Source organism: Melanerpes formicivorus, unplaced genomic scaffold (assembly GCF_026170545.1).
Source record: "Melanerpes formicivorus ecotype bairdi unplaced genomic scaffold, bMelFor1.0.p_v2 SCAF_16, whole genome shotgun sequence".
In the NCBI taxonomy this organism is placed as follows: Eukaryota; Metazoa; Chordata; class Aves; order Piciformes; family Picidae; genus Melanerpes; species Melanerpes formicivorus.
The window spans coordinates 16,639,690-16,666,499 of record NW_027142368.1 but is presented as its reverse complement, the minus strand read 5'-3'; the positions used below and the strand labels follow the sequence as shown (position 1 = coordinate 16,666,499).

General features: G+C 49.8%; 1 protein-coding gene across 5 annotated transcripts in view; it reads left to right on the top strand.

The window, feature by feature from the left end:
• SHANK2 (SH3 and multiple ankyrin repeat domains 2) overlaps positions 1–26,810 on the top strand; it is a 294,358-nt gene that overhangs the window by 136,436 nt on the left and 131,112 nt on the right. For all 5 annotated transcript variants that reach the window (XM_068148423.1, XM_068148424.1, XM_068148422.1 and 2 more), the window contains one exon: positions 22,471–22,546. In XM_068148423.1, the coding sequence (XP_068004524.1) occupies positions 22,471–22,546 (76 nt within the window). The remainder of the gene's footprint in view (positions 1–22,470; positions 22,547–26,810) is intronic.

Genomic DNA, 26,810 nt, shown 5'->3' with positions numbered 1-26,810 from the left:
AATGGCCAATCTCTCTTTCTGGGAAGAACTTCTTCCTAACATCCAGCCTAAACTTCCCCTGGTGCAGCTTGAGACTGTGTCCTCTCCTTCTGTCACAGGTTGCCTGGGAGAAGGGACCAACCCCCACCTGGCTGCAACCTCACTTCAGGTAGTTGTAGACAGCAATAAGGTCTCCCCTGAGCCTCCTCTTCTCCAGGCTAAGAGGTCAGGATGAAACAAGGAGCCAGGTTTCATCTGACTCATTTCATTTAGCTCTTTTAAAACCACTTACTAAAAATGGCTGGCATGAAGCAAGGCAAGTCTTAGATCTCTGTGTGTTCCCAAAGTGTTGATAAGCCATCTTTTCCTCCTCTCTTCTCCTGGACTAAATGACACATTTGGGCTTTTTTTCCCCCCTCTTATTTTCAGTGGTTCAGATTAAAGCCTTGACAGCAGAGGCTGAGGACTCTTTGAAATGCCTCCCCAGCTATTTGGGATCAAATCCATATTAATTTAAGGGAGATGATAGAGCATCTACTTACTGTAATGGCAGTGGAGGTGAGCAGCAGAGTGCTACCTGGATAGCAGCAGCTGTCAGATGCTCCATGCTCTGCTCTTCAGCTGTGATGCTGCTCTGGGATGCCAGAGGGGTAGGCTCTTTCATGGGAAGGGTTTTTTGTTTTTCCCCAGCTTGCTGAGAGATCTGCCAGTGTCTGCTGGTGAGAAAATGACTTGGTAAGATGCTACTTGATGACAGAAACTGATCACAGTGGCAGCAGCATGAAAACAAGCAGGCTATTTTGATTCATTAGAAAACCCAAGGAGTTCTTGCATCACACACCACTCACCAGCTCTGCTCTGTAGTGGAAGTGGAATCCCTCCTTAGCTAGAAAGCTCTGCTGGCTGCATCACTGGATTGGTATCAAAGGGAAACTCGCCATGCCTTGTGAACTGTTAGCTCAGGCCAGTGAGGGAAGGGTTTGGAGGTGTAATTGCTTCAAATGAACATAATTTTCTCTTTGAGATTTCATTTTGGGCCCAAGCAGCTCTAGGTAAGAAGCCTCAGACCCAACCAGCATCTCAGCTGGCCTTCAGTACGGCTGCTGAGCTCACACAGGGAAGTTTTGCTCTTAGGAGCCTCCCACTCTCTCCCCCCCTCATTTTCTGCATCTTACTGTCTCCAGATGTCTGATGGTTTTCTTCCAGTCCAACCATTAACCCAGCACTGCCAGCTCACCACAGAACCACCTCTCCATGGTTTTGAAACCCCCCTCCAGGGATGGAGAGTCCACCACTGTCCTGGGTGGCTTGGGCCAGGCTTTGACAACCCTTTTGGAGAAGAAATGTTCCTCATGTCCAACCTAAACCTCACTGGGCACAACTTGAGGCTATTTCCTATTGCTTGAGGCTATTGACCTATTGCTTGTTCCTTGGGAGGAGAGACAACCCTCCACCTGGCTACAGCCTCCTCTCAGGAAGGTGAAGTGAGAAAGTGTTGTCCTTAACTACCTGCCCCTGTCCATGTTGTGCAGCAGGGCAGAGTGCCAAGGGACCAGGCAGCACCATTGCAGCAGGTTTTTCTGTGGCACTGATTTTAAAGGTTATGCCTCCAGTGCTGGGCTTTGAGAGGTGCTGTGGCAGGGCTGTGCTTCCCCAGACTACCAATGTTACTGAGAGCATTTGTTCAGCTCAGTGAAAGAACATCAGGAAATGGGTTATTTCTCTGCAGGTAAAGCAGACACAGCTGAGGAAATGTTTCTACCTCTGAACTGACAAAAAGCTGTTGGATTTCAGATGGAAATGGAGCTTGGCTACACCATGTTTGGATTTAGAACTCAGCTTAGGAGCTGGGTTCTGCTGTCTGATCTGAGGTGAAAGATGAGAGGGATGGAGGAAATGTTGCAGCAGGGGAGGTTTAGGCTGGACATTGGGAGAATTTTCTTTGCTGTAAGAGGGGTCAGGGATTGGAACAGGCTGCCCAGGGAGGTGGTGGAGTCCCCACCCCTGGAGGTGTTAAAAAAACATGCAGATAGGGGACTTGGGGATGTGGTTTAGTGTCTGTGCTGGCGGTGGCTTGAAGGTGGGACCTGATGATCTTGGAGGTATTTTCCAGCCTTAGTGATTCTAGGATTCTATGCCAGGTGACTTTTTTAACCCTCAGTTTAGGCAGCAGTTCACAAATGTGCAACATGGCTGCAAAAGCCAAGGTAATGCTGGGGATGATCCAGAGGCAGAAGGGCCTGGGGTGCATTGTTGGGAGCTGCTGTGGTGGGCAGGGTTTCCTTTGGTTTTTGTAGGAGTGTAGTTGAAGCCCTCAAGTCTTCACTTCTTGCTTATGGCTATCTTAGACACAGATCACACACTACTTTATTGTTATCCAGAGAGACATTTGAAAGAGTTACATCTTTTGGCTGCTCTCCTGGAAATAATAAAAGGAATGATATTGAATTCCCTCTATAGTACATTAGTGGTTCAAGGAAATGAAATATAAAGCAGCCCTGCCTCATTCATCTAAAAATCCCTTGTGTTTAAAGAATTGCAGTGGAGGCAAGGTTAACAAGGAGCCTCCTGAAGCTGTCACATTGCCTTCTTGGCTGAGCAGTTGGAGCATATGAGTTAAGGAAAGTGCTTCTGCTCTGTGGGACACGTGTGTGTGTGCAGTAATGAACTGCAGCAGACAGGAACCCGAAGTTAGATAATGAGAGTAGGAGTCTCTGCAGCCACGTTGTGATGAAAGGCTGAGAGGATTCATGTTCCACTGTGTGCTGCAAATGTTCAGGTGTGCTCTGGGAGCTATGCACAGGCAAAGCACAAATGGCTTCACCAAAGCAGCCCAGACAGGTGCCAGCAATGCTGATAACAGGGCTTGGAAAATCATGGCAGTGAGGAGGAGGAGGAGGAGAGATGCTGCAAGGGGTCTGTGCTGTGAGCCTGTCTTTGCCTGTCTTTCTGCAGGAGGGGAAGGGGCTTCATGCTTCTAGCACATCTGCACTTTGGAAGTTGTCAGCTGGACAGTACCCAGGGATGAGAATTGAGCCAACATTGGGGTGAAATGTTTTAAGTTGAAGTTGGTGCTGAGGTGCTCAGAGATGCTTTAGGGTGGCTGTACAAAAGACACTTCAGCGGCTGCTGAGGGAACTCATAAAGTTCACAGTAACATCTCTGTCTTGTACAACGTTGTCCACACAGCCACATCCTTTTTGGGCACAAAGTTTGTACAATTGTGTTTTCTCTGTCAATTACAAGTTGGGTTTTTTCCTCCTCTCTCCCTGTTTCTGCTCCTCAGTAGTAGTGGCACAAAGCTCTGCCTGGCTGCACTTTGGACTGCAAGGGAAAAGCAGATTGCTCTTCAAGGCACAAGCTGTAGGTTTGTAAGGCTGTAAGCAGATTCCCTTGGAGCAATGCTCAGGAGCCTCATCAGCTGATGCTGTGTAGAACTACAGCCTGAGTCAGCTGGCTGATAGCAGTCACCAAAGAACAGGAGCTGGCCAGCTGCTGCTGGCAGCTTTAGGGCACTTAGAAACAAAGGGAATCCTTTCCACGCTGCTTTTGCAGCTGAGGGCAGTTTCACTGGCTGACCATAGGCAGCAAAGCTACAGTGGGGAAAGGTTCCTATCACCTGGCTAGGTAAATGTCTGCTGTTAGCATTTCTACCTGAGCTGCTCACCTGCAGATGCCTTTCTGTCTTTTTAGGATGTCTGTGCTTCAAACATTTGGCTCGTCCTTGAGTGATGGAAGCCAATCCTTTGCTACTGCAGTTTGCCAGCTTGAAATGAGGGAGCAGAAGGAAGGCTGGGGAAATCTTCATGACATTATTTGTTTCCCATCAAAAGTAAACTCCATGCTAACAGATTTCTAATGAAAAAATAGAGGGGGAAAAAAAGTGGGGGTTTTATTCTAAGTCTTCTGTCTCTCAGCTGAGATAGAAAACTGCTTTTTAATGCAGGGTTAATATTTGTTAGTCAGCACTTGGTAAAACCAGCTTTATTCCTCCCTGCAGATCTCCATGGACTATGCATTTGACAGAAGCAGGGGAAATGGCCTCAGGATGCACTGGGGGAGGTTTAGGTTGGACATGAGGAACAATTTCTTTGCTGCAGGAGTGGTCAGGCACTGGAACAGGCTGCCTGGGGAGGTGGTGGAGTCCCCATCCCTGGAGGGGTTCCAGAAACCTGTGGCCATGGCACTTGGGGACATGGCTTAGTGGCTATGGTGGTGTTGGGTTGAGGGCTGGACTGGATGATCTTAGGAGGCTTTTCCTCACTGATGTGGTTCTGTGGTGTTCATTTGCCAGAGTAAAACCTGTGCTTTGGTTTGGCCTTGTGTGAGACTTTGAGGCTTTAGCAGGCTGCTTGCTGAGAGAAAATGCATAATGCATAGATACATAAGAAATAAATCTCTGTACACACAGAGGAATTGCCCAAGGCACTTTCACACAAATCACAGACCCACCTTGCTAAGATTTCATCATCCCCAGACAGGATGCAGCTACGTGCAAGGGACAAGGGACTGGAAGGACAAACAGTGCCAGGATTTGCTTATTTTTAAGGAGCAGAGGGTGTTGCAAATGGAATGGAGAGAATGGTGGTTCCTGCAAAGTGCTTGCCCCAGAAGGCAGAAGGGGAATTGCAGATGAGTGCATTGCTGAGTGCTGCAGGAAGAAAAGCTTAGATCAAATCAGTGGAGAGGTGCAAGGTGAAATTGGGATGGAAACGTTAACCCTGCAGCTTTCTCTGCTGCCCTTCCGATCCTAGGTGTGGGCTGCGTGCTGCTGATAGAGCAATGCTCACAGCAGGGGAAGCTGGCTGAAAAGTGAACCAGCCTGGAGATAAGGAGCTCCTTTGGCTGGGGAAGGGCCTTGCAGTGCTGCCCTGATTCTTTGGTGATAAAAATCTCAAGATCAGGTCTAATTTTGAACTCTTGAAAGTCTATCCTCAGCTGTTCCTGCTTGTGAGGTGAAGATAATGATTGTTTTTAAAGTGATCAAGGCATCTGTAGCTCTGGGGCAGTTCTGGGCTTTCCTCCCCCCCATTCCTCTGCTCATCACCCAGCTGTTTTCTTCAGGTTCTTCCCCTCAGAGTTGTCTTTTCTCTTGTGAGACAGCAAACTCTTTGCCGTGCAGCCACAGCAGCTGTGCCAATAATTCATGGCTATGGAAAGCCACAAACAGATGTTTGGTTTTCCCACTTTGTGTGTGTGTGCTGCCACTATTTGCTGGGAGTTGTTGGAGTGGAAATTTGTTTCCCTTACATAAGGCAGACTATTTGAACTCGCTGCTGAGTTAGTGTCTGAGGCACTGTGTGCAGCAGGCTGCTCCCACCCATTCTTTGGTCCAGAGGGTGGCAGAAGAGAAAGGCAATGTTTGCTAGCAGCATCACAGGTAGTCTTGCACACAGGGAAGAGGATCTGGGCTGTCTAATGAGATTCACCCCTGATATGGATTTCCCCTTAATCCCTGTGTTTCAGAGGGCTCAACCAGATTACTTGGATACTGAAATGGGTAGGCTTAAAATCCCATTTGTCTCTGATTGCTGGAATCTCGTTCTGGGAAGCAGTTGGGAGGGCAGCAGTTGCTTGAGGTTTTAAACCAGGACTTTCAGATTAACCCTGGAAAAACCTTTTATGGTGCAGGCTGGGGATGATGCAACCTGTCACTAAGTGGCAGATTTATGGTTTGGCCTTCAGCTGCCTTCTCAAAGCACAGAGAAAGCCTGCTGGCCACAACAGCCTGTCAGACAGCCAAGAAGCAGCTTGGAATGGTTCTGGTGTGAGTAGCACTTGATTCATAATGTGTGGCATGGCCACATCCACAGCACCTGGCTGCAGCCCCATCATCAGGCCAGCTTTGGGCTCACATTGGGAGGCACAGGCTGGGATGACAAAGAGTAAGTTGAGTCACAGAAAGGTTGTGGGTGTCACAAGAAGTAGCCTGAACTGCAGGTGTGGAGTTGAATTGCCACAACTCCCTGCCATTCTCATTTAAAGTTCTTTTAACCCCTTCAAACTTTATGCCTTGTGGTTACATTAATTTTGCCCAAGTTGGCTGAGCTTTAAGGTAAAGGCTGTGAGTCACAGAATCACAGAGGGGTTTGGAAGGGACTTCCAAAGATCGAGTCCAACCCCCCCCCCCCCGCTATCCAAAGATGATTGTTCTTCCTCAAGTAAAGGCAAAATTCATCTGACCATCTAATGCCAGCAGAAAAGCAATGACCAAACAATGAAGAGTGGAGCTGAGGCAGTGATGTTCTGCAGATGGAGCTGTGCTGGTTTTCTGCACTTAACCTCACACAGCAGGGCACACTCCCAGGCTTCCAAAGATTAGCCAGGGAAGGGATGGCTTGAACTGCTGAGGAAGTTACCTTGGTGTTTCCTCTTAAGGAAAAGAAGAGAAGCTGGCAGCAAGAGAACATGGGGTCTAGAAAATGATGGGACACCAGAACTGCCTTGGTGTGGAGCTGTGGGCAGAGGCATACAGAGGGAATTTCTCCTAACCATGTTCTGGAAGCCTGAAGCCACCTTCTGGAAGGAGCAGTTGAAGCATGGGGGGAAGTGACAAATCTGCCTTGAGTAAAACCACTCTGAGGAAGATTTTATCCTTTCTGTCTCTCATCCATGCACATCTCCCTCCCCCTCTAAACAAACCAACCAACCAACCCCAAACGAGTCAGCACACAGCTCAGGTGGAGCAAGGAGCTTCCCAGCTGCAGGGAGCTGCCTTGTTGGTGCCAGTCCTTTGTCAGTCCGTGGTCACTAGATGGCATTCTCTGGGTGTGGAATTTAAGAGGAAATCCAAGTGTAGTGTTTAACTTGTGTTCAGCTCCACCTCACTCCCCTGTTTGTGATGCCTGAGTATACAAACTTCAGAAAGGAGGTGTTAGGGCAGTGGGGGGGAGGGGGAAGGAAGCCTTTTGCTGTGTTTTGTTGTTCCAGAGGCTGCACCTTCCCAGCAGTGTAGTTCATCTTGAACTCTACTAGCATTGCATAAACAGGGTTTAACAGTTCTCTAGTTAGTGTGTGTGGAGATGGAGAGCCATGGAAATAGAGACCTAAGGCACCTGTGGCCTTTGTGCTTAAAGCTGCATATTGGAAAGCTGGGGACAGACTTTTTAGCAGGTCCTGCTGTGAACAGCACAAGTGGTGATGATTTGAAACTAAAAGAGGGAGATTTATACTGGATAAAGGGGGAAGTGTTTGTGCTGAGGGTGGTGAAGACCCTGTCCCAGGTTGCTCAGAGAGGTGGGAGCTGCCCCATCCCTGGAACGTCTTCAGGTCAGGTTGTTTGGGGCTCTGAGCAACCTGCTCTAGTTGCAGCTGTCCCTGCTGGCTGCAGGGGGGGTGAACTGGGTGACCTTCAAAGGTCCCTTCCAGCCCAAACCATTCTGGGATTACTTGAAGTATCCTTTCACATCATAGATTCATGCAGGTCTGTGAATCTGTGTCTTCAGCTCACACTCTTCAGAACTGATAACCAGTCACTGTGAAACATTCCAGCTAAGATCACATCTTCAAAGCACTTTGTGCCTCTTGAAATGGGGAGCCCAGAACTAGCCTCAGGACTGCAGATGAGGCCTCACCAGGGCAGAGAACCTGCTGGCCACACTCTCTTGGCTGGCCTTGGCCATGGGGGCACACTGCTGGCTCATGGTGAGCTTGCTGCTCGCTGTGCCCCAGCACTCCCAGGTCCTTCTCTGCAGTGCTGTAGTAAACATCTGTTGCTCTAGTAAGAGCTGTCAGTGCTAACTGGCTGCACAGCAGTTGCCTCCCTTCAGTCAGTGCCATCATTAAGGATGAGTAAAAGCCATCACTGTTGATTTCTGAGCTGTTTCAGACCTGACTCATCTATTTTGTTCCAATTTCAAATGAGAGATGAAGTGTCTCAAGTGGCCACGAGCCCTGGTCGGTGCTGGTGGGGAGCAGCAGGTTTTTGCAGGCAGCATGCCCTGGGCTTGCAGCTTTTATTGCCTCCATGGCAGAGCAGGAGGCTTGCTGAGGTGGAACACTGGTGTTCACATGCTGCCTGAGCTGCCTAGTGGGTGAGGGAAGGGCCACATTGTCCACCTGGAGTAAAGTAAAGCCTTTGACTGCCTCCCCCAGCATTCTCCTGCAGAAACTCCTGGCACAAGGCTTGGCTCAGTGCCCTCTGCCCTGGTTAAAAACCTGGTTGATGGCCAGGCTCAGAGGGTGGTGGGGAATGGAGCTGGACCTGGCTGGGGCCCAGGCACCAGTGGTGTCCTCCAGGGCTCATTGCTGGGACCTGTCCTCTTTAATGTTTTTATCAATGATCTGAGTGAGGGCATTGAGGCAGCCTCAGTAAGTCTGCAGATGGCACCCAGCTGGGTGGCTGTGTCCCTCTGCTAGAGAGTAGGGAAGCTTCACAGCAGGGTCTGGACCCATGGGCCAAGGCTCATTGGGTGATGTTCAAAAAACCAAGTGCCAGGTCCTGCATCTGGGCCACAACAACCCCACAGCGAGCTCCAGACTTGGGGATGTGTGGTTGGAGAGCTGCAGCTTGCAGAGGGAGCTGGGGGGGTTGGTTGGCAGTCACTGAACATGAGCCAGCAGTGCCCAGGGGGCCAAGAAAGGGTTTTCAACCAGTTACCAGCCAGAGTTTGCAGTTTAGTACCAAGCCAGCTTCTGCACCAAGGGAAAAATGCTGTTCAACACTCCACTCCTTACACATGTAGATACTTTTTAGTGTTTTTAAGTATAAATCAGGACCAGTAAAAGCTGTTATCAAAATTCTCATGATTCAAAGGTAATGTTCATCTCTTTCCTCATAGCAGATAAAGGTGTGAGGGCGTCTCAGTAGGTGGCAGTCCTCTGAAGGCAAAGAAGAAGAGGTGTGAATGTAAGAGACTGGGATGTGAGTGGAGTAAACTGTTCATGGAGTACTTCTGCCTCAGCTGAAGTCTGTACAGCTTGCATCTTTCACTGAGACTCCTCAGGGAGGTGTCCCTGCCCGTGGCAGCACTTTGGGACTGGATGGTCTTTAAGGTCCCTTCAAGCCTAAACCATTCTGGGATTCTATTCTGCGAATGCTTTGCCCTGTTTCACTCTCTGCCCACGGGAGCAGTGCTCTGCCATGGGTTTGCACTGATGGTGCTGTAGCATCTGCCCAACAAATCATTTCCTCCAGGCCAGTCTTCCTCAGCAGTGTGAGGGAGGGACCTCTCTGGTTCAGTCCTGGTTGCTAAGAGAGGGACTGAATACGTGGTTTAGATCTTACCTACGTGATAGATTTGTGTCCCCAGCAGCATGCAAGCTGTTTGGAAACTAATAACACAAAATTATACTCTCCTTTTTTTGTTGGGGGGTGGGGTGGGGTGGTAAATAAATAAGCCAAAGATTTGCTGGTACAAAGCAGCCTGTGCTCTAAACAGGTTAAATATAATTCAGCTTGCTTCAGCCCACTGTGCGCTCGCCTCGCTCCCGTCCCTCTCAAGTAGGCTACAATCACTCCTCTGCAGGCAAGGAGAGTGATCACAAAATAGACAGCTTAAAATAAAGCCCAAGGAGCTGCTTATTTTCATGTAACACAGAAGGTGTGGGTGTTGGAGGCTAAAAAGCTCTGATAGCTTGCTTCAGCTGATGAAACAGCGGAGACAGAGGGAAAGCAGGGCTGAGCAGGGCAGAGGAGTTCTCTTGGCGCTTGGGAAGGTTTGGCAGTCGACCTCTCCAGCCCTGCTGCTGGGTGTTTGGCCAGGTGCAGAGTGACAGGAGAAAGGCAAACATTGTCTGGAGGTCACTGCAAAGGAGACCAAGAAAGGTTGCTGGGTGATGGCTGAACAAATGTTGAGAGGGCTCCATGTGGATGGTGTAGAAGTGAAAATTGATAGCTTTGGATTCTCGGCGCAGTGTCTGACTGCATCTCGCTGCAGCTGTTTCCAATAGGTTGTGCATGGAGGGATGGGAGAGCAGTTGTTTGGTTTTAGCCAGGTGTGGATGCTACATGGGTGACAAATCATGCCTCTGGAATGAGAGGGTCCTGGAGCTGCTGGAGAGTATCCAGAGGAGGCCACCAAGATGATCAGAACCTCTGCTATGGGCACAGGCTGGGAGAGTTGGGACTGTTCAGCCTGGAGAAGAGAAGGCTCCAGGGAGACCTTAGAGCAGCCTTCCAGTACCTGAAGGGGCTCCAGGAGAGCTGGGGAGGGACTTTGGACAAGGGCTGGGAGTGACAGGAGCAGGGGCAATAGCTTTGAGCTGGGAGAGAGGAGATTGAGGCTGGAGATAAGGAAGAAATTCTTCACCACTCTAAAGGGCGAAGCTGGGGAGACCCTGGAACAGGTTGCCCAAGGAGGTTGTGGCTGCCCCCTCCTTCAAGGCCAGGTTGGATGAGGTCTTGAGCAGCCTGGGCTGGTGGAAGTGTGTCCTTACCCATGGCAGGGGGCTGGAGCTCAATGGTCTTTAAGGTCCCTTCCAACCTAAAGCATTCTGTGCCTATGAAGCTGTGCATATTCATTGTTCCTAAGGCATTTCCCTTTGAAAGTAAAATGAATTTATAGAAGCCCTCCTCAGGCTGGGCCTCTTACACCTTTACTCCATCCTCTAGGATCAGAGGTTGGGGTTTTGTGTGTGTGGCCATTGTGGGAGTCTGCCATAACTGTTAGGTGCTGTTTTAATGGTCTTGTCCCCCAGCAATAAATATCCTTTATGTAAGGACTAAGATTTCATCACTTTGCACAGTCTCCTGGGGATGCCATTGGTTAGTTAGAAATAATTAGAGGAGGGTGGACGGTGGCTCTCTGAGTCTTTCTGTATGCAGCATAAATGCCAAAGTAAAACATGCTCTATTAATAGCTGCTTAATGATCATGCAAGATATTATGCAGGGGGAAAATAACTCTGCAAATGAATAACTGCTGCAGAAATGCTGTTAACCAAAAAAAGAGAAGCATCTGTAAGGAAGAGAAGTTTTGAACTGTGTGTAACCATAGAAGAGATTGAAGTGTGATGGAGTCTTATCACTGCTCTGCTCAGGTGAGCAGAGATAACACCCAGCCCCCTGCCAGCCCCTGGGAGCTGCTCCACACAGTGCAATGCAGGACTCCTGTCTGGTTGTCCTTGCTCCCTCTCTGCAGTGCTTGCAGCACTGAGATGTGGCTGAGGCGCAGTGAGCAGCTTCCAAAAGGTGGTTTTTTGTCTTTTTAGTATTCCCAGGGCTAGCACTTAAAAAAAACAACTCTCCCTCTGTATCCTGAGCAGGATTAATGGCCTTGGAGCACTCAAGAGGATAATGTCTTGAAAGGCTCTCTCCTACCTGGCAGCTCTTTGCTTTTCACCCTTTTGAGAGGGAGACAAAATACTGTGTGATAGTTCTGAGGAGCCTCGAACATGCCTTGAGAGCAACAGGAGACTCTTGGTCAAGAGAAATCCTGAGTCCTGGCTGTCCAACTTGTCATCTGAACATGCAGCCCAGGTGTAAAGAAAACCCCCCTCTCACCCCATGAAACCTGGGGCTTTGGGAAGGGGGAAGATCTGAAAGCTTTTTTCCTTCCTCCCCACCAGGGATTCAGCTTTAATAACGCGTTCAGGAAACTCCTCATCCCTTTTCTGGCTGAGTAATGACCTTTCTGCTTCACTTCACCTCAGAGCAAAATGTATGATGGTTTCTGTTGCTTCAGGAATAAAACTGGTGGCCTTCAACACAGCATCTTGGGGGGAAAACATCAGATCTCTGAGGCTTCTTCAGTAAACTGTGCTAGCATGGGATGGTCGCTGGCTGGCTGGCTTGAAGGCAGGCTGGTGGAGTTGCTGCCTAGTTTGAGTGGTTTGTATCTACAGACAGGCCTGGAACCAGCTGTGTCTAAGCAGCCTCTCAGCTGATGACATCTCATTGATAAAAAGCTCTGCAAAAGAACTCTTAGCACTGCTTTGGGTCTGGGGGAACAGCCAGGCCTGAGAGGGCTGCGGTGGAGCTGGGCTGCTGCTGTCAGCAGTGAGCAGCTCTCCATTGAGTTTTGTGGCTGCAGGGCAACATAAACAAGGAATTAAAACCCCACCACCTTGAAAGTACCCTGCAGCATCCAGAGCATTGGTGAGGCTTTATTAATAACCTGAATTATTGATCAGTCCATTTTCTGATAATGAAATGCACTCAAAGCTGACAGAGCTACGTTCACCCAACGACTCTGCTGTGAGTGGCAAGTCTGCCTTTAGCCACCTTGCTCCTGTGAGCCCTTTGCAGATGGGACTTTCCCTTTCAAGCAATATTACCTTGAAAGCTTTGCCATCAGAATGTCAGTGAGGTGATAAGTTGTCAACCTCAGGTTATGTGATGGGGAAGAAGATTATCTGAAAGTAGTTCTCGGTGCTTTCTCTCTTACAGTGCTTGTGGTGTTGGAGGGATGCTCATAACCTGTGCTGCCCTAGCAGTCCTGTAAAGAATAATTAGAGAGGGGTGTATGAAAGCACAATATTTCAACCAGTTAGATTATTGGAGGTGTCAAAAGAACTCCTCAAGCTGTGCAAATTGTGATGGCTGCTGGGTGATTGTTCTGTGTGCAGGACTGTGGCAAAGAGAATGAAACAGGAATGGTTTTTTAGGGTCTGTTTGGAGGATTAGGCTTGCATGGCCTCTTGGAGGATTTAGTTTGACTATGCTGAGATGCAATTTCTGTGTGAGAAAGAGATAAGGAGAGAGGGAGCCCCGGGAGAAGGAAGGAGGAGGGAATGTGATGGTTGGGGGCAGAGAGATAGCTAAGCCAGGCTGGCTTTGTGGCTCAGTTTCCTTTAGAGGAGGGAATAAAGCTGCTGGGTGCACACCTCAAGGAAATGCAGCCCACTCCAAAGCAAAAATTCACCAAGTCTAAAGCTCCTCCACTTCTCTTTTTCTTTCCTTTGTTTCCCTCCTTTTCCTTTCCCTTATACCAGGCAGTACTCTGATACCTGGGGTGGGTCAGACCATAGTCATGCTAATGGCATGAATGTGAAAGCTCCACTGGGATGGCTCTGGCTACTGAGTAAATTTAGCAGGGGTTATTGCTGCTGAGGGGCTGGAGCAGGTGCAGAGAAGGGCAGCAAAGCTGGGAAAGAGTCTGGAGAACAGGGCTGCGAAGGAGCAGCTGGGGGAACTGGGGTGGTTTTACTCTGGAGAAGAGGAGGCTGAGGGGAGACCTCACTGCTCTCTACAGCTCCCTGAGAGGAGGTTGGAGTAAAGGTGGGAGTTGGTCTCTTCTCCCTAGTGACAAGTGACAGGAGGAGAGGAAATGGCCTCCAGTTGTGCCAGGGGAGGTTTAGGCTGGAGTTTGGAGGAAACATCTTCACAAACATTGGAAGCAGCTCCACAGGGAGGTGGCTGAGTCCCCATTCCTGAAGGGATTTAAAAGGGATTAGAAGGGATGTGGTTTAGCACCAGACATAGTAGTTGGCCTCCATGGTTGTAAAGGTCTCTTCCAGCCAAAGCAGTTCTGTGATTCTGCTCTGTGCCTGTTACCAGTTCACAGAGCTGTGCCTGGAGATGTGCTGTCACTGGGCACAGCTTATGGAGCTCTGCTGGAGTGTGACTGATTCAGAAAGGAGTCCGTAGTGCCTAACTATGTGCAGTGTGTCTGAACTGCTCTGCCTCTATCCCTTCTTGCCAGCCAGCTTCCTGGATGTGGTTCTTTTTTTCCCACCTCAGTAATATCCCCACAGCATTTGATTTCTTCTGTTATTGCATTTTACAAATCTCAGCACTGAAATCCTCCTAAGTACAAGGATGCAGCATAATTAGGTTTCCTCTTATTAGTTTATAGGCATTAAGCATGATGCATGGTGGAGTTTCAGGAATATCTCAGCCTTAAGAGAATTCATTTCCATATCAGTGCTTGCTTCCAAGAATTGGTCATTTCGACTGACAGGAGGCATCTGGAAGTGCCACTCCTGCTTGTTTAGCTTTGGGATAGCTTGGAAGAGATGTCCTGCTCTTTCTGTAAACAATCAGCAAATGTATTCTGGGGTGTGGTTCTTTTTACTGCTAGCCTTTCAAGCTTCAAGCTCAAATACTTTGTCAGCTGAACTACTTCAGAAGAGGCTTTTTGCCTCCCCAGTGTCCTCCATTGCTGCCTTTGGTGTGCTGTTTGCACTCCCTGTGCCTCAGTTCTCCAGTTCTCCGAGCTGAAATGCTGTCCTAGGAGAAATACCCCAAAGATTGAGCTGGAGTGACTTTATGAATGCTGATCCACAGTGCTCAGCTTCTCTCTTACTGTTCAGTGATGATTTTCACTTGACTTCAGGCAATTTAATCTGAAAGCAATTACTTGAGGTAGGAGATTTTTACCTGGTGTGACTACTCAGCTGTTCCTACAATCCTGTGGCCAAACAGGATTCCAGTTTTGTGTATCATCACAGGCTCACAGGATGTCAGGGGTTGGAAGGGACCTCAGGAGACCATTGTGTCCAACCCCCCTGCCAGAGCAGGGGACTTTTCAGGATGTCAGGGAGTGACAGGACTGGGGGGGGATGGAGCAAAACTAGAAGTGGGGAGATTGAGATTGGATGGTAGGAAGAAGTTCTTCCCCAGGAGGGTGGTGAGAGCCTGGCACAGGCTGCCCAGGGAGGTGGTGGAAGCCTCCTGCCTGGAGGTGTATGAGGCCAGGCTGGATGTGGCTGTGAGCAACCTGCTGTGCCCATGGCAAGGGGGTTGGAGCTGCCTGATCCTTGAGGTGTTTCTTCCAACCCTGACAGTTCTGTGATCCTCTGTTTCTAATGCTTTTTCCCTTTTTCCTTTTTTTTTTGTTCCTCTCTTATAGGCAGTATAAAAAAAAAAGAAAAAAGGAGGCAGTTTTCTTTTTGGAAGCCAGCTCCAACCTCTAGGAGTGCTGCCTGTGCCACGCTTCTAATAGCAGGCTTGAATCATACTCCTTGCCTCTAACGGCATGCGTAATTGCTCCGGGTTCTCAGGCGTCCTTCACCCGCACTTCTTTAGATTAGTGAGTGATGCATCTCCATGGCAACCTGCAGCAGGGGGAAAAAGGGAGAAAAACCACCCAAAAAGTCTCTTTGTACAGCATGAAACTGCGAGGAGGTGGGCTTGGAGCCTCAGCCCGTAGCCTGGGTAAAATAAGGCTTCTTGTTTGTGGTCATCCTGACTAGGCGTTGTGGGAGGAGGTCTTCAGGGGAGGAATTCTCTCCGGCAAGCAGCGTGTGCTGTGCAAATGTAGAGCTGTGCTGCAGTGCTTGGGGGCCTTCAGTGTTTGTGTCTTTTAAAATGTAGTTAAAATAGTGCATTTTGGAGAAGGAATAGCTGGGTCACAGGCTCACAGGGTGTTAGGGGTTGGAAGAGACCTCTAGAGATCACCAAGTCCAACCCCTCTGCCAGAGCAGGACCAGAGAAGCCAGCACAGGGCACACAGGGACACATCCAGACAGGGCTGGAAAGGCTTCAGAGAAGGAGACCCTCACAGTGCAGAAGTTCCTCCTCCTGTTGAGGTGGAACCTCTCCTGTGCTGGAGTTTCCATCCATTGCCCCTTGTCCTATCCCAGGGTGCAGCTCAGCAGAGCCTGTCCCTGTCCCTCCCTCCTGACCCCCAGCCCTCAGATACTTAGAAACATTTATTAAATCCCCTCTCAGTCTTCTCCTCTCCAGACTAACCAGCCCAGGGCACTCAGCCTCTCCTCACCTGCAGTATTATGTCCAGTTTTTGGCTCCCCAGTTCAAGAGGGACAGGGATCTGCTGGAGAGGAGAGAGTCCAACAGAAGGCTATGAGGATGATGAAGGGACTGGAGCACTGCCTGGTGAGGGCTGGGGGTAAAGAGGGAGGGGAGAGGCTCTGCTCAATTGCACCCTGTGATAGGATCATAGAGCACTGGAAGAGGCTCCTCAGAGAGGCTGTGGAGTCCATAATAACTCTTGTTGAAACTTGCTGTGCTAGGAAATTAATGATTTTGGAAACTGAAGAGCAGAATGGCTTTTTTCAGGGCCTCTTTTTTCCCTATCCCAGCCCAAAATAGTTCTCCATCTGTTCTTCCTACCTTAGGGTGCAGAATGACCTTCTTCAAAGCAGTTGATGATCTTTGTGTCCCAGGTAGGAATGATCTGTGTCATGCAGACCAGACCTCAGCTCCTGCCACCCAAGCAGAAGCAGAGCTCCATCACAGTGTTCTAGTGGAGTGTTCCCAAGGGTGAGGGAAGGTCACTGGAAATTGGCATCTGCTGCTCTCTGCAACTACCTGAAAGGAGGAGGTTATAGTGAGGTAGGGATTGGGCTCTTCTCCCAAGTAATTAGTGATCAGACAAGAGGAAATGGCCTGGCATTGTGCCAGGGGAGGCTTAGGTTGGAGATTAGGAACAATTTCTTTGCTGCAAGAGTGGTCAGGGTTTGGCAGAGGCTGCCCAGGGAGTCCCCATCCCTGGAGGTGTTCCAGAAACCTGTGCCCATGGCCCCTGGGGACATGGCTTAGTGACCATGGTGGGGTTGGGTTCACAGCTGGACCTGAGGAGCTTGGAGGTCTTTTTCAACCTTAATGATTCTGTGGTTCCCTTATTCTTCAGTAATACTGAAATGAACATTTCTGCTGGATTGCAATCGAGGTCCTTGTGGCAGGTTTCTGGCCATGTGAAAATGATTGATTCACAGGAAAATACATACCAGAGCTGGCACTTTACTAACCAGAACTGACCAAAAGCAGGAGTTGAGTCTGAGTTAAGCACAGGCAGAGGCATTTCTACTTGGGGGCTGCAAAATTAGTGTCTGCTGAGCATGAAAAATAGCATCCCACCAATAAGCAAACTTGTCAAGCCAAGCCTCAGCTGTCTCCTGCCTCTTCCTTCCAGGCCATCATTGTGGCTTAGGCTCTGTTATGAGTGGGAACACTGCAGTCATCCACTAGGATATTTGCAGGGAAGATGGGAAAGATGGAGGGGGGAAAAAAGTGTTCTCATTACAAACATTTGTACCACAAATCAGTCTGAGAGAACTGGAACAATTACACCACCTCAGCTTTGTAGTTGATCAAACCAGCCTGACCTTCAGAATAAGTCATGTTTGCAACAGATGATGTTGCCAGCAGGCAACAAATCAAGGTTTCTTTGTTCTGCCTGAGCTGGAAAAAACAAGGTGCCTTCATTTGCCTGTTCAGGAGCAAGTTGGGATTGCCAAGGAGAGCTGCTGGAGGATGCTCCACACCTTGCCAGTCTGCACTGAGGCTTCATACAAATGCATTGCAATTGCTTTATTTTGGAGCTGGGTTTGCTACCACTGGATGTCTCAGCAACATAGGTGGATCCACTTTGTGCTTGGGTGCTGGAAGCTCTGAGGTTTGTTCCCAGCCTGGGTCAACATCCAGCTCCTCACAAGTCTGTGAAGCCTAACAGATCTTGGGGCAAGGAAGGGAAGAATTGCTTCCTCTCCCAGCTGGTTTGCCTTGATGACATGGCCCAGACCTGTGTCTGTTCCAAACACTGAGTAGTTGAATCCTCTGTTTGCACTGGGAGCATGGACACAGAGCTGCCTTGCAGCATCTGCAGGGGGCTGCTGGACTGCTCTGCAGCAGGAGGGCTGTACTAGAGGGGCAGGGGGGGTGGAGGCTTGTGGAAGCCCAACAGGAGAGCTTTGCAGGGAAAGCTCAAGTGATCTTGAATCCTGGGTTCAGACCTGGGGCCTCACTCCAGGAAGGGCATTGAGGAGCTGGAGCAAGTCCAGAGAAGGGCAACAAAGCTGGGGAAGGGTCTGGAGAACAGGGCTGGGGAGGAGCATCCTTTAGCATGGCAAATGTCTTGAGTGCACATGTCCTTGAAATAGACAAAGAAATGATGCTCTTCTGAGTGATGCTCTTCTGAGTGATGCTCTTCTGAGTGATGCTTTCAAGCCCCTGGCCTTGCTCTCCACTATTTCATTTTGTTTGCAGGGTCCAGGGTTTTTTTATTATTATTTTTCTGCTGTGCATTTTGTGTTTCTAGTTTTAGGAAAGACTCCCAGGAGAGCTGCACTGTGCCAGGTAAGCAGCTAGGTGTTAGCTAACACAAGTGCACTTGAACTGGGAACTTCTGCTAACTTCCTGCATGGCCTGGTTAGCTGTAATAAGAAACTGTAGACTCTGTTCCTGTGCTTTGAATGACTTCTGGAATGATGATCTTTGAGGTCTTTTCCAACCTCATTGATTCTATGATAAGTAGTTGTGAAAGCACTTTTTTCCCATGGGAAAAGGAGGTCCTCAGTGACAGCCACAGCCTCTGGCCACCACCGGGTGTTGCTTTCCATCAGCCACTGCAAAGTGCTGCACCTGAACCTCTTCTAGCCACAGACCTCTGTGACTGCTGAATTAGTGAAACATCTCTCAGAGATACCAGTGGGCACCCAGCCAGGGTCAAACCACCATGGTGGGCAAGAGGGAAGAACAGAGAGCTTCATGTTTTGGGATGGTGCTGAGTTGTTGGGTTTACTGTGCCAAGCTGGAGGGCAAAAGGGAGGGCTTTGGCTTCTGAATTATTTCCTTTTGCTTCATTACATTTGGGTTGAAAAAGCCTTTCTTAGGGTGCAGATTTATTTCTGCTTGCTGGAAATTGGCCTGGAACGGCCAGAAACCGTTTCTTGCATTCTGCCAGCCAGCAGAACCAGAGGGCTACAAGAGCAGCAGTCAAACCTCCTGTCCCTTTAACTGTCAGGGCTCAGTGGAGGCTATCTGCCGCTCCTGTTGTCTCTCCAATGCCTTGCACCAATTAAGCTGTTCCACATTCATTTCCTTTGTTCGTCCTATGGACGTGTGGATCGTTCCAAAGCCTTCCCAGAGCTCTGGCAGGCAGGCTGACAGCATCCCCACCGGCAGAGCAGTTGCCTAGGAAACGCGGCCGCCGAGCGGCCCTGCGAGGAGCAGCAGGAGGAACAAAAGCGATGCAGAGAGTTGCTTTGGGATTTCCTCCCCTACTTCTTTACTCTTCCAAGCAATATCAAATATGTAAGCAATCTACTCCCAGCAATAGTGCCAGCGTGGTCCCCTCTTCTGACGTGCCTGCAGCGGCTGTGTGCTAATCACTGAAGACAGAGCAGGCGTGGTGAGCTCCGCCTCTGTGCATCACAGTCCGGGTTCCACTGCCTGCTTTTCAGCTTTGGATAGTGTCTGCAGGGGCTGATGGAGTCCTCTGGTCCATTATGAGACCAACACAGCAAAGCCATAGGGAAGCTTGTTTCTTGGTGCAGGAAGACCATCACTCCTCCTGAGGTGGCAGAAGACAGGAGGAAAGTGGCTTTCACCTGCATCTTCTCATGGCTCACCTGGTTTTGAGCCATATATAAATGACATTCTGGAATGTCTCCATCCCTGGAGATGTTTGAGGTCAGGCTTGATGGGGCTCTGAGCAACCTGGTCTGATTGGGGATGTCCCTGCCTGCTACAGGGTGGTTGGGCTGGATGCCCTTTGAAGGTCCCTCCCGGCCCAAACCATTCTGTGAACCTGTGGCAGGGTTTGAGTCTGTTGCTTACTGAAATGTCTGCAGCAATAAATGATTCTAATAAAGGAGCAGCAAGGGCTTTGCTATTTGTATTATCAGCCTTGCCCAGTGCAAATAGATCATTTCTGCTGCAACCTCACTGCCTTCAGTGGAGGATGGACCAGGAGAAAACTTGCCACAGTGTTTTATTGCTTGCAGACTTCTCTATGGCTCTCATCACAGCAGGACTCCCAGTGCTGCCAGGTGGCTTATTGACTGATGGGAATGAAAGCTCTCAGGTGCTTTTGGGTTTGTTGGTGATTGGTGGTTAGGTTTTTGCTGCCCTGTCTTTTAGCAGAAAGTGGGGAGGTTTATGGCCATGCAGTGCTCTTATGGAGCATTGTTTCAGAGGGTCTGGAGGGAGCTTGCTTTTCCACATCCATGGTTGTTGCTCTGTGAACAGCAGAGCAGTGCTGTGAGAACCAAGGTGTTCAGTATGACCTTCACCCTATCCAGCAATATGGGTGGCAGGTTGGACTTGATGATCTTTGAGGTCTTTTGCAACCTTACTGATTCTATATCCTATTGCTGTAACCCAGAGAGGGATGAAAGTCTCTAGAGAGGAACTCTTCTAACCAACTTTAGATAGTAGGAGATAAGAATGCAAGGGAGAAGCTCTAGTGCCACCTGGGCTTCTCCAGGAGTGCAGACACTTCAGGGACACACCAGCACTCCTTTTGCTCTTGCCAGTGTCAGGGAAGCAGTCCTGCTTTTGCAGACACTGCTGCTTTTTGCCTGACCACTGGTTCAGGCACCTCCCCAGTGTGAGTCAGGTGCAACCTGCATGTGTATTCCCAACCCTAACTCCCCTGTATCGTGTCAGTATTTGTATTTATGTGTCTAGCTGGGGCATGATCCAGTTAGCTGCCAGCTGTACTGGTTAAGGCAAGGACAGATGCATTTTGTCAACCCTTCTTCCCACAGTCTGCCTCCTTGGTTGTGCTTAAAGCCTGTCACCCCCCAATGATGTATTTTTGCCTCCCTGCAGACTGCCACTTGGTCATCTGACAGCAGTACCTCTCAGAGTCATTTTTAACATCCTTAGAAGTTGTGACATGGAGATGTTGTACCTTGAGGGCTGTGTCTGGCTTGGAGAACTAATCAAATCTGTTTGGATGGAGACAGGCTGTCCTTCAGTGAAAAATTCCTCAGCCATGCAGATGAGAATTTCATGGTCACAAGCTGAACCAGAAACTTTTCCATTTGATTTTTGATGTCTCTCAGCCTGACTTAATGTAATTGCCTTTGAGGGCCATGCTGTGTGTGGGCAGGACTTTCCTCTGTCTCAGGAACTACAGGCTCTGCAGAAGTCTCTTCCCTGGGGTGAAGCAGCCCTGTGCCAAGGGGCTGCACTGGGGCAGGAACAACGAGTAGGCCAAAAGATGATTGTAGTAAAGGCTGAGTAAGACTCAGCAAATGGATCCACATGAGCAGCAAGTTTGCAGTGCATGCAGCTGCTCTCCTTTTGCTGCAGTTCTGCTCTGTTTCAGTGCCTTTCTGGAAGTAAACTTCTGGGTGTTTTCCTGTCCTTCTGGGAAGGATGAATTACCTCCCTCCTCTAAAACCCTTCCCTCCTTCCCTAGAAGTGTGACTTTTGTAGAGGTATACACCACAAGCACAGCCACAGCCATGCAGGGAAAGCCTTTTACATCATCTCTCTGGTGTGCAAAGTGATCAACCAAGGAAGCTCCTGCGCCTTCCCCACGTGCCAGCTTTCTTGGTGCTCCTGTAGGTACCTATGAAAGCATCTTTCCAACCCTAAGGAAGAGTGATGTTTAGCTCTGTTGTTCTACAGATACACTTCTAAACTCACTACTTTAACTGGTGCACCCATGTTAAACCAGTATCAGTGCTGGGGAGCTGTGGAAGTGCTGGTGAACCTGACACTCATAGCCCCTGAGACTGACTTAGTGCTGCAACCATGACACGTGGGAGCTACATCTCTACTGGCTCCCCCCAGCAGATCTATTGCTGCACCTGATTCCTTTATTCCTTGTGTATCCCAAATAGGAGGTTTCTTTAGAGTTTGCATCTCCCAGTTGTTTGGCTTTGTTTGCTGCTGCTGCATGATGGCAATACAAATCTCAGAGTACTACTTCCTGTGAGATTCGAAGGATGATGATGAATGTGGGCAGCCTAACAGCACTGAAGGAATAACTCTGGGTTTGTGTGCATCTCTCTGTGTTTAAACAAAACCTACTGCTTTGCATTCTTCTGCCTCTTTGCCCAACCTTTCAAAAAATGTATTGCTGGTTTGCCTCCTCCTCCTTCCCCTTTTCTCCCTTTCCCTCTTCTTTCTTTCTCCCCTCTTCCCCTTTTCCCTCTTCTTTCTCCCCTTCTCCCCCTTCCCCTCTTCTTTCTCCCCTTCTCCCCCCTTCCCCTCTTCTCTCTTTCTCCCCTTCTCCCCCTTCCCCTCTTCTCTCTTTCTCCCCTTCTCCCCCTTCCCCTCTTCTCTCTTTCTCCCCTTCTCCCCCTTCCCCTCTTCTCTCTTTCTCCCCTTCTCCCCCTTCCCCTCTTCTCTCTTTCTCCCCTTCTCCCCCTTCCCCTCTTCTCTCTTTCTCCCCTTCTCCCCCTTCCCATTTCACCTCTTAGTCCATGCTATAAAAGAACCAAAGCTTGGACTTGCAAGGTTTTGCCACTCTGGATGCCAGTGGGACTTCAGCCTTGTGAATGATGTGACAGATGTTCCATGAGAAGTTCTCCACACTCAACTTGCTGTGTCTGAGATGCAAGAAGAGAGTCTCAGCCCCAAAGTGTTTCCCAGCCCCCTTGGGGCTATGTTATTAACTGTAAGGGAGCACAAGGAAACACACTTGGACTGTGGGGGTGGCAGAGCACTGGAGCAGGCTGTCCAGGGAGCTGATGGAGCTCAAAAGCTGTCTGGACATGCTCCTGGCCAGCTGGCTGTAGATGGCCTTGCTTGAGCAGGGGGATTGGGCAGGATGATCTCCAGAGGCCCCAGGGGTTCTCTGAAGTACTTTAAGTTTCCTCCTATAGCAAAACCTGCACTTGGAAACCGCAGCTGGCAGCAGCCCTGGGTGGAAGCAGGAGTGTTACCAAAATTTCTCTCTTCTTTGTGCAGAAACACGAACAGATAGAACAAAGAAGCTGTTCAGACACTACACAGTGGGATCTTATGACAGCTTTGATGCTTCAAGGTAAGAATTCTCCTGTTTGGTTGCAATTTGTTTACAAAACCTTTCTGGGTTTAATGTAATTGTTACTTTTGGTTTCGACTCTGGAGGGGGAGAGGGAAGCAGATTACAAAGCAGAGCTGCTCAAGCTACCTTTCTCCATCTAAACTGGGTTTGATCACAGCTGATTATTTTTTCTCCCCCTATGGGATGTGTCTCCAAAAGCAGTGAAGGGCTGGGCATCACTGTTTTGCTTTCCTGAGTGGTGAAGGAGCTCAGCACCTCACAGCAGCAGCAGCATGCCCCAGCTGCTTCTGCAGTCAAGGACCTCTCCAGCTGCTGGGTGCTTGCCAAGGTCAGACCTTCTATGTCTGTTCACAGAATCACACCTGCTGGCAAGAAAGGCAAACCAAGATGCTGTGTTGTTCTGGACAGTGTCTTTTAGGTGCTGAGTAGGAATGAGGCTGTTAGAAAGGAGGACTTCAGGAATGAGATTATTTATTTGCAGTTTGCCCCTGAGTGTTGCTGATTCTTTTTCAGCAGGTTCTCCTCCCTTTGGACACAGCTTCTGCTAGAGAGGAGGATGGCTTTTAAAACACAGACCCTCAGTCAGCTGGTGCAGTCCTTGTGCTTCTCTCCTGCCTCACTACAGCTTGGGTTGTTTTGTTTTCAGCAAAGCCACCTTTTCTGGTAGGAGAAGTCAGAAGAGTGTAAAGCAGTGGTGGCAGCTTCGTGCAGCACACTGAGTGTTAAAGAAAGGCAGGAACATGTGGTAACTGCTGGGCTTGTGACATGACCCCAAACCTTCTTCTTGGGGTAATGCATATTATTTTATGCCAATTAACCCATTTGGGGAGGGAGGCTGGAGTTCAGTCAGCTGAAGTAGTTTGGATACCCAAGGTGTCCTTCTGTGTTCCTGAGGGTGGGTGTGGAGCTTGGAAAGGCTGGGGCCAGCTTGGAAAGGCTGGGGCCAGCTTGGAAAGGCTGGGGCGAGCTTGGAAAGGCTGGGGCCAGCTGGGTGTCTGTAGACATCAGTCTCTGCAGTTGGGATTTGAAGAGTGTTGCTGTGCTGGAGGAAGAGGGAGGGTTTGGTGGCACAGTGGAGGAAGCCCAGGCTAGTGGCTTGGCTGCCAGACATTGTGTCCTGGGGGCCCTGAGCTTCCTGCTAGGGTGTGTGGTGTCGATTCCTCAGCTGTGGCTGGCGTGGCTTGTAGACCAGAGAAGCTCCATTGCAGCATCTTGGATGTTCTCCCCCTTGTGCAGCCAGGTTGGCAGAGCCTTGCACTGCTGGGCAGCGATGTGAGAGGACAGTGTAAGGCTGGAGCTGTCAAGAGGAGCTGGTACCCTGTGCTGTGGAACATGTCCCTGCTCTGCAGAGCCAGCTCACAGCTTGCTGCTTCCCTTTCATAGAATCAACAGCAGCTTTGCAGAGCTGGCTTCCTGCAGGGGTCTTTGAGTGGTCAGTGATTTTTCTCTCAGGTTCAGAGCCTCGTCTCTGTGCCTTGGTTCTAATAGGTGGCCTTGTCTCTGTGAGCTAGGAGCTGTGGCCACAGCAGGTTGCCTCAGAGACACCAGCTGATCCCACCTGGAAACCTGCTGCTCCTTTCTGCCAGAAGGGCTTTTTTTCCATTAGGAAATGTCAGTCCCATCAGCATCTTTCTTTTGGGGTTGCTTGGGTTTGGGCTGGTTTGGGTTTTTTTTGGGGGACTATTGATTCTGAAGCATTTGGATTGTTGTTGTTGTTGTCCTTTTCCCAAGAAAATTCCTCTGTGTTCTTGGGAGAGGACAATGCCAGCTGCCCAGCTGCAGCTCTCTGTCACTGCAGGAAGCCTAAAGCCATGCTCAGACCCAGGACTGACTTGCAGCTCTTCTTAGTGGTGCTTTAGGATGGCTTTTATCCAGTGAGCTGTTGGGCATGAATGGATCATTCTCTGGTTTGGGGAAATCATGGCAAGTGTGCCTGAGATGTCTGGGGCTTGGGGGAGATGTTGCTGGTTTATTAATGGATTGTTTTGAGGTTTTATCCTCTTCAGGTCTTGGGCCTCTGCAGTGCAACAGCAAAGCTCTCCACAAGACCACATTGTCTGCTTGAGGACTGCAGCTGAGCAGGGGAGGTTATCAGAGGCAGTGATGGGTTTTGCAGAGCATTATTACCGAGACATGAGGTCTGAAGGATGTCTGGAGCCCTTCCTGGCTCTGGCATTGCTATTGTCTGAGCAGTGAGAGGCAGAGTTCTGAGAAAGCCAAGTTGTGAAGAGAACTCAAGGAGAGTTTCCACAGAGATTTGAAACTCAGTGAAGCTGTTTTGAAGAGTGGTAGTGGAAACTGAAGGCAGGGGGAGGGGGAAGATAGGGAGAGGGTAGAATTAATGGGAAGTTCCAGGAAATACAGTGGGAAGGTAGAGTTGCTTAACACCCCTTGAGGTGAAGTACCATAATTTCAGCCATTTGTGTCAAATACCAGGAGAAAAGCTGGAGAGGTGGCTTTGGTCCACAGCTCCACAGCTGGTTCCTTCTCAGAGGTGGCACACAGTGAAATGCTGCTCTGCTGCTTTTCTCCTCAGCAGCACAGGGTTTGAGGGCTGCTGTGCTCACCCCCAGAGGTGTGAGCCTGCAGACCAGGCTGTTGTGCATGGCACTGGGGGCTCTGCTGCTGCCTGCCTGTTGCTGCTGGAGGAGGAGAATGTGCACTGAAGGCTTTGGTGGAGAGCAGTGTGTCTTGCTGGTGTGGCCAGGATGAATTCCTAGCATGGGCTTGTTAGGGAGGGGAAGCTGTGAAGTGGCAAAAAGATGTCAAACTACCAGCAGTCCGTGGCACTCCCGGGTTCTGCTGCTCTGGTGCCTTTCTCTGTCATTGCTTCCTACCCTGTGTAGGTGTGCCTAGGTGTGCCTAGGTGTACCTGCTGGCAGCTGGGCTCTCACAAGCACTTGTCAGATGGCAGTTGTGCCTATGTACTGAGAGCCCTGAAACCAAAGCATTAACAGAGCTGATCCAGCTCCTTGCTGGAGATGATGTGGGCGAGTGAGGGGAAGTGTCTACTCCCTTCTCTTTTTTTCCTTTCCCCTCTCAAAGGGCAAAAATTGCTGAGCAGCAGCACTCTGTGGAGAGCTCTGTATTAATGGGCTTATTCACATGCAGGAAAATGCTTTGTACATGGCATAAATGTGCAGCTTGAGTAATGGGGCTTCATTAAAGCCTGCTGCAGCTTTGCATACGAGATCCCTTATCCATACATTAATGCTCCAGGAGGATGGCCACACTCCTGCATGGCAAGGCAGTGAGGCTTGCTTGCCACTGCCAGTAGCCATTGAGTGTCAGACAAATGCCACACTTGAGCCTAGCAGGGCTGCCTGGAGTGCTGAGGGGATGCATGAATTCTGTTGTGCAAACCATGGTGCTGTGTCTTGCAGCTGCCACGTGCTGCTCCTGCTGACATCCCTCTGCAGGGATTCCTGTGCTGCTTTATCAAAGCTTTTTAGGAACTAATTACTGTCAATCACTTGGCCTTCAGCTGGTGCAGGTGGACAGACACTGGAGGGAAGGATGGAGGATGGGCTTTCTGCAGCGGTATTTGTGTTGGAGATGTGGTGCTGAGGGCCATGGTTTAGTGGTGAGCTGGCAGTGCTGGGTTGATGGTTGGACTCGAGGATTTTAAAGGTCTCTTCCAACCACAATGGCCCTGTGAGCCCATGGCAGAAGGTAAAGTTTTCCTGGCAGACAAGCAGGAGTCCCTGGACACTTGTGCCAGGCTGCAGCACTGGAGGCTGGATTGGCAAATGGGATAGGGAAAGTCAAACCATCCACCCAGCACCACCATGGCCCCAGGAGCCATGGCCACAGGTTTCTGGAACACCTCCAGGCATGGGGACTCCACCACCTCCCTGGGCAGCCTGTGCCAGTGCCTGACCACTCTTGCAGCAAAGAGTTTTTCCTAACCTCCAGTTTCAGGCTGCTTCCTCTCATTCTGCCTCTAGTGGATTGGAAGAAGAGAGCAGCACCCACCTCACTCCAGCCTCCTTCCAGGGAGCTGTGGAGAGCAATGAGGTCTCCCCTCAGCCTCCTCCTCTCCCAAGTGAAACACCCCCAGCTCCCTCAGCTGCTCCTCACCAGCCCTGCTCTCCAGACCCTTCAGCAGTGTTAGATGTCCTTCCTGCTCTGCAGCTCCCCTCCCAGGGCCATCCACCTTCACACCCACTGGGACCAGCCACCGCAGGGGGAAGCTTTCCTGCTGCCTTTTCTTGACATCCCACAGCTCCAGCAGGATGAAGAAGTTCACAGGAGAGGATGT